At 42.0% G+C, this 13,051-nt stretch overlaps 1 protein-coding gene across 1 annotated transcript in view; it reads right to left on the bottom strand.

The window, feature by feature from the left end:
- Nucleotides 1-13,051, bottom strand: part of kif17 (kinesin family member 17) — a 395,176-nt gene that overhangs the window by 31,536 nt on the left and 350,589 nt on the right. Inside the window, 1 exon segment of the mRNA XM_041206957.1 lies at nt 1,696-1,885. Within this exon segment, the coding sequence (XP_041062891.1) occupies nt 1,696-1,885 (190 nt within the window).

Here is a 13,051-nt window from a genome sequence, read left to right as displayed (position 1 = left end):
TAGCAGGATCAAATAGGTTGACCCTGCCCTTTTACAAGTTGCCCCAGGCCCAGGTAAAGATCCCATGCTCACGGTTATAAGCCATGGCCAACGGCAGAACCAGTGAATCTTCAGGGTCGATGGGGGAAGAGCTAGAATCTCGAGGGACAATTGTTGCTTACAGGCAGAGAATTCTTCAGGAAGACAACTTGTGTTTCCTTAAGTACACCTGAGGAAAGTAATAGGAAACTATCTCATGTATTTTTTTCCCTAATCATATTGCTGCTTGCTCATTGAAATTGAAAATGGGAGGTTCTTATGAGCAACTGTAATTGGCAGGATGTAACCAGTGATGACTTGCGAGGATCTGTGTTGGATCCTCAACTATTCACTGTATGTATTGTCAACTTAGGTGATGGGATAGAAAGCCACATATCCAAGTTTGCCAATGACGCAAAGGTTGCATTGTAAGCAGTGTAAATAGAAGTATAAAATTACAAAAAGATATTAATAGGTTAAGCAAAACTGTGGCAAATGTATTTCAATGTAGGCAAATGTAAGTTCATCCACTTGGACCTAAAAAGGATAAAAAAGGGAAAAGCTTGAAGGTGAATGTCTAAAGAGACTTTGGATCCATGAACAAAGATCATTAAAAATGTCATGAACAGGTGCAGAAAGTAATCAAAATGGTTAATGAAATTCTGCCCTTTTTATGTAGAGAACTAAAATACAAAGGGGTAGAAGTTATGCTTCAGCTATACAAAGCCCTGGTTAGATCATACCTGGCATTACTCTGAGCAGTTCTGGGCACTGCACCTTTGGAAGGATATAATGGGCTTGGAGGAAGTGTAGTGTAGATTAATCAAAATGATAACTGGACTTCAAGGATTAAATTATAATTAGAGGTTATATTTTGAAATTTAGAAGGTTAAGGGGTAATTTCAATGAGGCTTTCAAGATATAATGTGGAGATAAGGAGAAGGTATTTCAGCTGACTGAAGAGTCTGGGATGAAGGGGCATTGTCTAAAAATAGAGGCAGACCTTTTAGGAGTAAATATGAGTAAATTAAATGTGGTAGAGATTTGGAACACTTCCATTTCAATTGTTAATTTCAAATCTGAGATTGATAGAATTTTGTTAACCAGAGGTATTGGGGGATATGCGCAAAGGCAGGTCTATGGAATTTGGGCCTCAGATCAGCCATGATTTCATTGAATGGTGGCACTGGCACAGGGTGCTAATTTGTTCACATTCAATTCCTTTACCCTTCAGAATTTCATTTCAGCACCAAAGGCAAAAATAAGCAAGAGTTCAACATCATTTTAGTTCATTCCCATAATACTGTGGTGGTAAATGCTATGTTGTATATTTCTCAATTCTATTTCAGAAAGGAATGCAAGACAGTGGAAAGAATAAGAGCAGGAGGAACAGCAAGAAACATTGTTGTAAAAAAGGATGACAACAGGTGGGAAAGTGAGAGGCAAAAATAGAAATATGCTGGAGAAATTATACAAAGATAGACAGTAAAATACAAAGAGGAGAAGATAGAAGAAAAAATATTTCAGTTACAAGAGAGAAAATGTTATTTGTTTTGATCTACTTTAATTTTGTAAGAAATTCTGACTTATGAATCTTACAAAAATTACATTTCAGAAATAAACAGCTGCAAATAAAATAGTAATCTTCAATCCATCTGTGGTATTTGCTTAACTGACCTATTGAGCACATCTCCAAGTGAATGGTGAATATAGAATGTGAACGTGATGAGTCTTTGTTCATGAGGGTATATCCCACAGCTCGATTGCCCCAGCCAATATCCATGATTTTCTCACACTCTGAGACACTGTGCACAGTATGCATGGAAAGGTCCTTCACATAAATGCCCTTCTCTGGATGCTCCTTGAGCTACAATCAGAGGTATGAGAAAAACAAGTTAGAAACTTGGGCATCATCGGCTTCAGACTCAACTATAAAACTCCTTCATTATTTATTGTGTCAAAGAATTAGTGATTCTTTTTAGATATAATTCTGCAACAGCGCTATGAACTCCATTTTTTAATTTTCTCCCTTCCTCTCCTGAAGGTGCTAACTATTCTGTGGTATGAAGAAATAAAGAATATGCATTTAAACAGCTTTTTAGTCAACTACAGGATATTCCGAAGCACTTCTCAGCAAATAAATTACTTTTGAAGTGTAGTCATCGTCAGCATTCCCTTCTTTCAAGGATGATATCTACTCAGGATTGTGAGTTTCTGCCAGGGATCATGTGACTTAAGTATAGTAATGTGTTGTTGGGAAATGCAACAACCAATTTACATGCAGCAAGATCCCACAAACAGCAAGAAAATAAACAATGACATAATCCATTTTTCTGTTAAGTGATGTTGGCTGAGGAATAATTGTGAGCCATGATAGTGAGAGAACTCTCCAGTTCTTGCACCAACTGAAATTGAAGAATGACACCTTTAACAATGCTGCACTCCTTTGGTACTGCACCAAAATGTTAGCTTAAATTATATGCCTCTGGAGGTTCCATAAGTGCAGACATCCCTCCAGTCTGATCCTTTTTTGCATGTGAGACTAGGGTAGCAAGTGTTGGCAGGCTGTTCCACTGTGGGGCCCCTCACCTACCTTCACCCAAAATGCATGTTTTACTTTCCAACAGGGAGCACTGAATAATATTCAACATTCAGAATCCAGGGTCAGAATCATGGCTGACCTACCACAACATTATTTTCCCGCACTATCCCCATACCCTTGATATATTTAATATCTGACAATCTATTGATCTCTCTCTTGAACATACTCATTGACTGACTCTCCACAGCCTTCTAGGGTAGAGAATTCCAAAGATTCACCACTCCCTGAATGAAGAAATTCCTCTTCACCTCAGTCCTAAATGGCCTACCTCTTATTCTGAGACTGTGTCTCCTGGTTCTAGACCCCCCCAACCAGGGGAAACATCCTTCTTGCATTCTACCCTGTCAAGCCCTGTAAGGATTTTGTATGCTTCAATGAGATCACCTCTCATTCTTCGAAACTCTATAAAATATAAGCCCCGTCTCCTTAATCTCTCCTCACAGGACAATCCCAGCATCTCAGAAATTATCTGGTGAACCTTTGCTGCACTCCCTCTATGACAATTATCTCCTTCCTTAGGTAAGGAGACCAAAGCTGTACACAATACTCCAGGTGCAGTATCACCAAGGCTCTATACAACTGCAGCAGACTTTTTTACTCCTGTGCTCAAATCCTCTTGCAATAAAGGCCAACATACCATTTGCCTTCCTCACTTGTGCTGCATCTGCACATTAGCTCTCAGTGACTTATGAACAAGGACATTAAAGTCCCTTTGGACATCAACACCTCCCAATCTCTCACCATTTAAGAAAAATTCTGCATTTCTGTTTTACTACCAAACTGATTAACTTCACATTTTTCCACATTATGTTCCATATGCCATGTTTTTGCCTGTTTATTTAGCCTGTCTAAATCCTCCTGAGGCCTCTTTACACCCTCCTCAACTCACATTCCCACCCAGTTTTGTGTCATCAGCAAACTTGTAAATATTACATTTGGTCCCCACATACAAATCATTGATATAGATTGTGAATAGCTGGGGCCAAGTGCTGATCCATGCAGTACTCCAATAGTCACAGCCTGCTAATCCAAGAATAACCTGTTTATCCTACTCTCTGTTTCTATCCGTTAACAGTTCTCAATCCATGGCAGTATATTACCCCCCATCCCATGTGCTGTAATTTTGCTTACTAGCCTTTTGCGTAGGACTTTATTGAAAGCCTTCTGAAAATCCAAATATACTGGTTCCCCCTCATCTATTCTGCTAGTTACATCCTCAAAAATACTTTAACAGGTATATCAAACATGATTTCCCTTTCATAAATCTATGTTGACTCTGCCTAAATCCGACCATTATTTTCTAAGTGTCCCATTATCACATCTTTTACAGTAGATTCCAGCATTTTTACTACTTTGATGGCAGGCTAACAGGCCTATAGTTTCCCGTTTTCTCTCCCTGCTTTCTTAAATGGTGGGGTTACTATTTGCATGAGTCATTCCAGAATCTATTGAATTTTGGAAGATGACCACCAATACATCCACTATCTCTACAGCCACCTCTTTCAACACTCTGGGATGAAGATCATCAGATACAGGGGATTTATCCATTTTCAGTCCTATTAATATCGCCAATTCTACAAATACCAATTTCTTTCAGTTCCTCATTCTTGCTAGTCCATTGGCTCTTTAGTATTTTTGGGAGGTTATTTTTTGTATCTTCCTCTATGAAGACAGACACAAGATATTTGTTTAGTTTCTCTGCCATTTCCTTATTGCCCATTACAAATTCTACTGTCTCTGCCTGTAGTGGGCCCATGTTTGCCTTTGCTAATCTTTTCCTTTTTATATATCCATGGAAACTTTTACAGTCCATTTTTATGTTTCTTGCTAGATTACTTCCATTTTCTATTTTCTCTTTATCAGTTGCTTGGTCCTCCTTTGCTGAATTCTAAAATGCTCCCAACCCTCAAGCTTACAACATTTTTTGGCAACTCTATAAGCCTCTTCCTTTGATCTAATTCAATTTTTAACTTCATTTGTTAGCCTTGGTTGTATCACCTTTCCTGCTGGATTTCTATGCCTCAAAGGGATGTAAGTTTGTTGTAAACTATATATTAATTCTTAAAATGCTAGCCTCTGCCTATTGGCACACCTTTTAATGTAGTTTTCCAATCTACCACAGCCAATCTACCCCATACCTTGTAGTTTCCTTTGTTTAGATTTAAGACCCTAGTTTCAGATTTAACTACATCACTTTCAGAGTTAATTTAAAACTTTATCATATTATGGTCACTCATCCCTAGAAGCTCCTTTATAATGAGATCAATTAGCTCTTTCTCATTACACAATGCTAGCTCTAAAATAGCCACTCTTCAGTTGGTTCCTCAACATACTGTTCTAGAAAGCCATCTCATATACATTCTACAGCATTAGTGCTAATTAGGTTTACCCAGTCTAGATTGAGGCCCCCATGATTACTGCATTTCCCTTGTTATATGCACCTCTAATTTCCTGATTTATATTGTTCTGTATCTTACCTACAAGTAGGGATGTTTTGCTCCAGTTGAATGGGGTATTAGTGAAACCATATCTAATGTACTGTGTGCACTTTTGGACTATTTTAATAAAGGGCATAATTGTATAAGAAGCAGTTCAGAGAAGGTTTGCTCAACTGATTGCTGGATGAGGGACTTATCCTTTGAGGAAAGGTTGGACAGGTTGGGTCTGTATCCATTGGAGTTTAGAAGAATGAGAGGTGATCTTATTGAAACATATAAGATCCTGAGGGGACTTGACAGGATGGATGCTGAAAAGATGTTGTCCATTGTGGGAGGGACTAGAACTAGGGGACAGAGTTTAATTTTTTCTCTGAGGGTCTTGAGTCTGTGGAACTCTCTTCCCCAGAGAGTGATGGAGGCAGAATCATTGAATATTTTTAAGACTGAATTAGATTGACAAGGGAGTTAAAGGGTATGGGGGTAGGAAGGGAAGTAGAATTGAGGCCATAATCAGATCAGCCATGATCTCATTGAATGGCAGAACAGGCTCGAGGAGCCAAATGGCCTTCTCCTGCTCTTAGTTAGTTTGCTTGTATGTACCACTACTGTTTGGTGGCCTATAAACAACCCCTACCAATGTTTGCCATCCCTTGCTGTTTCTCAGATCCACCCAAACTGATTCAACATCTTAATCTTCTGATCTAAGATCCATCCCAACTATTGTGCTGATCTCATCCTTCATTAACAGTGCTACCCCATCTTTTCCTTTTTGCTTATCCTTCCTAAATGTCAAATATCCTTGAACATTCAGTTCCCAGCCTTGGTCGCCCTGCAGCCATGTCTCCGTAATAGCAATTAGATCATACCTATCTTACTTCTATTTATGCTGTCAATTCATCAACCTTGTTGTGAATGCTGTGTGCGTTCAGAGAGAGTGCCTTTACTTCTGTATTTTTATTATTTTCACAACCTCTAGCATAGCTGCTGGCACATTCTTAAGTTTAAACGCTCTGTTTCTTTCAACCACATTCAGATTATCAATTCCCTTATTGCTTTCTTACCTTGTCTTCTCTCTTTGATTTATCATAACTTCCTTCACTTGATTCCTCACCCCCACTATTTAGTTTAAAGCCCTCTATACTGCCCTCTTCAGAACACTGGTCCCAGAATGGTTCAGATGAAGACTGTCCCAATGGTATGGCTCCCAGTTTCCCCAGTAGTGCTGCTAGGGCCCCTTGAACTGAAACCGATTTCTCTCAAACCAATCTGTGAGCCACACATTTAACTCTAATCTTATTTAGACTACTCCAATTTGCTTATGGCTCAGGTAATAATCCAGAAATTATTACCTTTGAGGTACTGAATTTTAATTTAGTCCCTGGCTGCTCATACTCTCTAAGCAGAACCTCTTTCCTAGTCCTACCTATGTTATTGGTACCTACGTGGATGACAACTGGATCCTGTCCCTCCCAATGCAAGTTTCTCTCCAGCCCAGAGCAGATGTCCCAAACCTAGGCACTGGGAAGGCAACACAGTCTTCTAGACTCTCACTCTTGGCTGCAGAGAACTGTGTCTACTCCCCTGACTTTACTGTCCCCTACTACCACTACATTCCTATTAACTCCCCTCACCCGCTTGAATGGCTTCCAGTACCATGGTGCCATGGTCAGTTCACTCATCCAAGCTGCAGTCTCCACTTTTGTCCACACAAGTTATAAGAACTTCAAACTTGTTTGACAATTACAAGGGCTGAGCCTCCTCCAGTATAGCTTCTTAATCCCCCTACCTGCTTCATATGCAGTCGCACCATCCTATTCCTGAACATGGACCAAATCAGATGATCCTATCCCAAGGAATGTGACCACCTCCTGGAACAAAGTGTCCAGGTAACTTTCCTCTTCCCTAATGTGTCACAGTGTCTGCAGCATGGCGCCTCCAGCTCAATGACTCTCAGCCAAAGTTCCTCCAATTACAGACACTTACTGCAGATGTGTTTGTCTTGGATCACACAGGTGTCCACGAGCTCCCACGTTAGCTAGCTCCCACGTTCTGCAGCTGCCACACATCATCTGCCCTGCTATATTTATAGCATTTAACTACTTATTTTACTGATTAAATTTTAATTAGTGTCTCTAGTCTTGTCTGCGCTTATGTTTTTATTATTTTAATAACTGTTCTACTTACTCCTATTGAAATTCCCTGGTTAAGATAAATAGGAAATACTCCCCAGCCAACCTAATAAGCTTTATTACTATTAGTAAACCTTACTATTACTAACGCAACCGTACAATTACTAAAATTATCTGAGTTTTGAAAGATAACTGAGAAAAATGCTCACCAACCACCTGTTTTCCTGTGACATGACATTTTGATACTTTTCTCAGAATGTAGTCGGTCCACCTGCAGCATTGGCAGGGGGGTGGCTCTCAGTGGGCTCCTGCCTTGTTCCTGAAGTCCAGTCCCTCAATCAGGCACCATCCCCAAAAGTGACAAGCTTTTTGACAGGCCTGCCTACAGCTGGGGGCTAATATCAGTAGTGGCAGGATAAGACCCTTAAGTGGTCATTAATTGATCACTTTATGGCCTCAATTGGCAACGGGTTGGGCCTTCCCATCCAGGGAGGCAGCGGGATTCCGATATGCCACTATCCCACCTAGGTAAATGCCATTCCCGCCTCCAAGCTCACCATCAGCGAGAGAACAAGCTTCTGGCCGTAGAGCCAAGAAAAAAATATACTGACAAAAAAACTAAAACAAAAGTTTATAAAATTGAAATATTAGTGAGAATTCTTGTGAGTGGCATCAAGTGAAAATAATAAGGGAAACCCTCACTGAATGGCAGAGATGAAAAGTCTGGGAACTTTGGAAATCTGAGGAAAAATGCTGAAAATTAAGTCTGGGTGGTCAGCGCCTGAAAAAGATACACATTTGGGGGCAACTGAATATTGAAGGATCTCATCTCAAATGCTAACTATCCTTTGAATTACAGTGTATTTCACAAACATTCTGTTTTTATCTCAATAAATGTTTCAGAATTAAAGGGGCCCCTGAAAACAGGTTTGCAGATCATGGTACATAATTAACCTATTCATTGCATTAAACTGGCGTCGTCTGTTGATTTACATGGTTGCTGCGTGTAGCCAGCATTACGCATGCTGTTCATTTGTCGCAAGGAACAGCAAGGGATCCCGAGATTGCAAGTGGCAATCTCCATCTTTTAAAGAGGAGGTCATTGTGGCTAGAAAAAGTGATAGGAGTAATTTGAAAACTGAATCGGTGCTGTGATATTTTGAGGAATAGCTGAACATGTGAGAGAGCTGCACCAAGTTTCTGAAAATAGACTGGAAATAGCAAAATGTGGAGGGAAGGACAGCCATGGTATATCTCCAGGGATGGTGGCAGAAGGCCCTCCACAATAGTGGGAAGAAATAGTGATGGAGGTCAGTGGAGTGTTGATCCAAGAGCATGGATGCACAGCTGGAAGAAGTTTAACAATCTGACATGAGTTGTCAAGGTGAGTGAGTTCAGCCTTCAAATGATATAGCCTACCAACTGGACTAAGAGCCTCATCCATTGCTCAATTCACTGCACTTCCATTACCTATCTACCAACAATCTCTATCAATTAATACCCAACCCTTCAATTCATATGCTATACTCACCGTCACACACTTAGCACTGTTGAAAGCCTCACATCCACAACTCACATACACTGGCAAATATGCAATCACGAATGCCACATCATCCAAACATATTGCAGAACACTCAGTTATACACTTCCCTCTTTCTTTCAGGGGAAAATGGTATTGTCACTGGACTAGTATTCCAGAGATCCGGGGTAATGCTCCAGGTTCAAATCCCACCACGGCAGATGATGGAATTTGAATTCGATAAAAAAAAAATCTGGACTTTAAAAGTCTAATGATGACCATGAAACCATTGTAGATTTTTGTAAAAACCCATCTGGTTCTCTAATGTCCTTTAGGGAAAGAAATCTGCTGTCTTGACCTGGTCTGGCCTACATGTGACTCCAGACCCAAAGCAATGTGGTTGACTCTTAAATGCCCTCTGAACAAGGGCAATTAGGGATGGGCAAGAAATGCTGGCCTAGCCAGCGACACCCACATCCAATGAATAAAAACATAAAAGGAGGCAGCAGAAAATAACTGGCAGGGGATCAGCTTGCCTGCATATTTTAACCTCCAGTGAGTGCTGGCATCTTGAAAGGAGCATTGCTGAGTGGCCATTGGTGGCTCTGGAGGGAATAGATGATGAGCGTATCTGCATACCCAATCATCCATCTGTCTTCCCTCTTCTCCCTTATCTTACAAGTTTCTTCTTGCTCACAAGCTGCAGATGGTGTAAGCGCTCACTTTCTACTTTCTCTTTTCCCCTCACCAAAAACCAATCCTGGTCACTTTTCCATTTAAGATATCAAAGAATTGGAACCTTCTCAGTCAGAGGAGGAAGTGGAAGAAGACAGCGAAGATGGAATGGTCTGCGTGTGTTTTTCATTGTATAGAGACCCCATGAGGTCTCATGGCATCACGTCAAGCATGGGCAAGGAAACCTCCTGCTGATTACTACGTACCACACCCTAGCCCCCCTTAGCTGATGAATCAGTACTGTTCCATGTTGAACGTCACTTGGAGGAAGCACTGAGGGTGGCAAAGACGTGGAATATACTCTGGATGGAGTCTTCAACGTTCATCATCAAGAGTGGCTCAGTAGCACTATTACAGACCAAGCTGACCAAGTTCTAACAGACATAGCTGCTAGATTGGGTCTGCGGCAGGTCATGAGGGAATCAACAAGAGGGAAAAACATACTTGACCTCATCCTCACCAACCTGCCTGCCGCAGATGAATCTGTTCATGACAGTATCGGTAGGAATGACCACCGTACATTCCTTGTGGAGACAAAGTCCCACCTTCACATTAAAGATACCCTCCATGTATGGCACTACCACCGTGCTATATGGGTTAGATTTTCAAAAGATCAAACAACTCAAGCCTGGGCACCCATGAGGCGCTATGGGCCAACAGCAGAAGTGTACTCAACCACAATGTGTAATCTCATCACCTAGCATATCCCCCACACTACATTTACCATCAAGCCAGGGGATCAACTTTGTTTCAACGAAGAGTGCAGGAGGGCATGCCAGGAGCAGCAAGAGGCATACCTAAAAATGAGGCGCTAACCTAGTGAAGTTGCAACACAGGACTATTTTTGTGACAAACAGCATAAGCAGCTTGCAATAGACAGAGCTAAGCAATCCCACAAGCAATGGATCAGAACTAAGCTCTGCAGTCCTGCCACATCCAGTCATGAATGGGGTGAACAATTAAACAACTCGCTGGAGGAGGAAGTTCCACAATTGTACCTCATCCTCAATGATGGGGGAGCCCAGCACATCAGGGCAAAAAATAAGGCTGAAACATTTGCAACAATCTTCAGCAAGAAGTGCTGAGTGGATGATCCATCTTGACTTCCTCCAGAGGTCCCCAGCATAACAAATAACAGTTTTCAGCCAATTTGATTCATTCCACATGATATCAAGAAATGGGTGAAGGCACTGGGTACTGCAAAAAGCTATAGGCCCTGACAATATTGCAGTAACTGTACTGAAGACTTGTGCTCCAGGACTTGCCGCGCCCCTAGCCAAGCTGTTCCACTACAACACCGGCATCTACCCAGCAATGTGGAAAATTGCTCTGGTATATCCTGTACACAAAAAGCAGGACAAATCCCAACCGGCCAATTGCTGTCCCAACAATCTACCCTCGATCGTCAAAAAAGCGATGGAAGGGGTCACCAACACTGCTATCAAGTGGCACTTGCTTAGCAATATCCTGCTCGTTGACGCTCAATTTGGGTTCTGCCAGGGCCACTCAGCTCCTGACATCATTATAGCCTTGGTTCAAACATGGACAAAAGAGCTGAACTCCAGAGGTGAGGTAAGAGTGACTGCCCTTGACATCAAGACAGCATTTGACTGAGTATGGCATCAGAGAGTCCTAGCAAAATTGAAGTCAATGGGAATCAGTGGGAAAACTCTCGGCTGGTTGGAGTCATACCTATCACAAAGAAAGATGGTTGTGGTTGTTGGAGGTCAACCAGCTCAATTCCAGGACATCACTGCAGGAGCTCCTCAGGGTAGTGTCCTAGGCCCAACCATCTTCAGCTGCTTCATCAAGACCTTCCATCATAAGTGGGAATGTTCACTGATGATTGCACAATGTTCAGCACCATTCACGACTCCTCAGATACTGAAGCAGTCCATGTCCAAATGCAGCAAGACCTGGACAATATCCAGGCTTGAGCTGACAGCTGGCAAGTAACATTTGCGCCACACAAGTATCAGGCAAGACCATCACCAAAAAGAGAGAATCTAACCATCGCCCTTTGACATTCAATGGCATTACCATCACTGAATCTCCCACTATCAACATCCTAGGGGGTTACCATTGGCCAGAAACTGACTTGGACTAGCTATATAAATACTGTGGCTACAAGAGCAGGTCAGGGGCTAGGAATCCTGAGGCGAGTAACCCACCTTCTGACTCACCAAAGCCTGTCCATCATCTACAAAGCACAAGGAGTGTGATGGAATACTCTCCACTTGCCTGGATGAGTGCAGGTCCAACAATATTCAAGAAGCTTGACATCATCCAGGACAAAGCAGCTCGCTTGATTGGCACCTCATCCACAAACACTCAATCCCTCCACCACTGACGCACAGTGGCAGCAGTGTGTACCATCTGTAAGATGCACTGCAGGAACTTACCAAGGCTCCTTAGACAGCACCTTCCAAATCCACCACCATCTAGAAGGACAAGGGCAGCAGACACATGGGACCACTTGGAATTTCCCCTCCAAGCCACTCATTGTCCTGATTTGGAACTATATTGCTGTTACTTCAACGTTGCTGGGTCAAAATCCTTCCTCCCTAATAGCACGGTGGGTGTACCTGCACACATGGACTACAGCAGTTCAAGAAGGCAGCTAATTACCACCTTATCAAGGGCAATTAGGGATAGGTAATAAATTCTGGCCTAGCCTGCAATGCCCACATCCCATGAATGAATAAAAAAAGAGAACTTTAGTGAGCTCCCTTATACAGCAGTGCACTGCAAACTCTCAGATGTTGCTCATGTATCCAGCAGCAGCCTAAACAGAGCCAGATGCATAAAGGTTAAGAGCACAGACAGCTTGATCGCCACAGGCAATGTTGTCTCTGGCCTGCTTTGAGGCTGCAGATGTTACTGCAGCAGCACAGGTTTCATTCATGACCTCTTTTGTGAAGCAAATATGTCTCATGCATTGGTCCTTGCTGAACTTGAGCTAAGAGAGTTGCTTCCCGAAGACCCTCGGCCTCCTGCTGAGTACCTTTATCCCCCTCACCTCTTCATCACCTTCCTCCAGCAGCTTATCCTGCTCTGTTTGTCCTTTCTTCATTGTCCTAATCATGGTTATTCCCAGAGGAAGCCCTACCAGGTCACTCATATCTGGAAACAACTTTATTTTAAATGACAGAAAAAGTACTTAAGCAATTGCTGATCCACTTCCCCCAAAGTAATCATCCTTTTGCACATATAAGAAAGCTCAAAGCCCTGTACAATTGTACCAACAGCCAGAAAAAATAATCCAGCAACTAATCTGGACTTCCCATTCCTTTTATATAGTCACAGTGGAGATCTTGCATGCCAATTAATGTTATGATCAGCTGTGCGAGGTTGAAACAATGTGTTGGCTGGATTGGGGTGTTGAAAATGGCAGTGATGACTTCTAATTAGCATTGTATACTAATTTGTATCATAATCATCATACCCTGCTGCCAGCAGTCATCAAGTGTGCAAGCCCCTTTACCAAGATGACATCTTGCACACTAAGTTGTGTGCGCCTGAATCTATGTGGCTGTGTAGCACCTAAAAACGGTACGTGCACAACCCAATTTAGCCTCTATGAGTTTTACTGTGTTATAACAGAAGTTAT

This window comes from Carcharodon carcharias, chromosome 15 (genome assembly GCF_017639515.1).
Source record: "Carcharodon carcharias isolate sCarCar2 chromosome 15, sCarCar2.pri, whole genome shotgun sequence".
NCBI classification, from domain to species: Eukaryota; Metazoa; Chordata; class Chondrichthyes; order Lamniformes; family Lamnidae; genus Carcharodon; species Carcharodon carcharias.
This window is presented reverse-complemented; position numbering and strand designations above follow the sequence as displayed.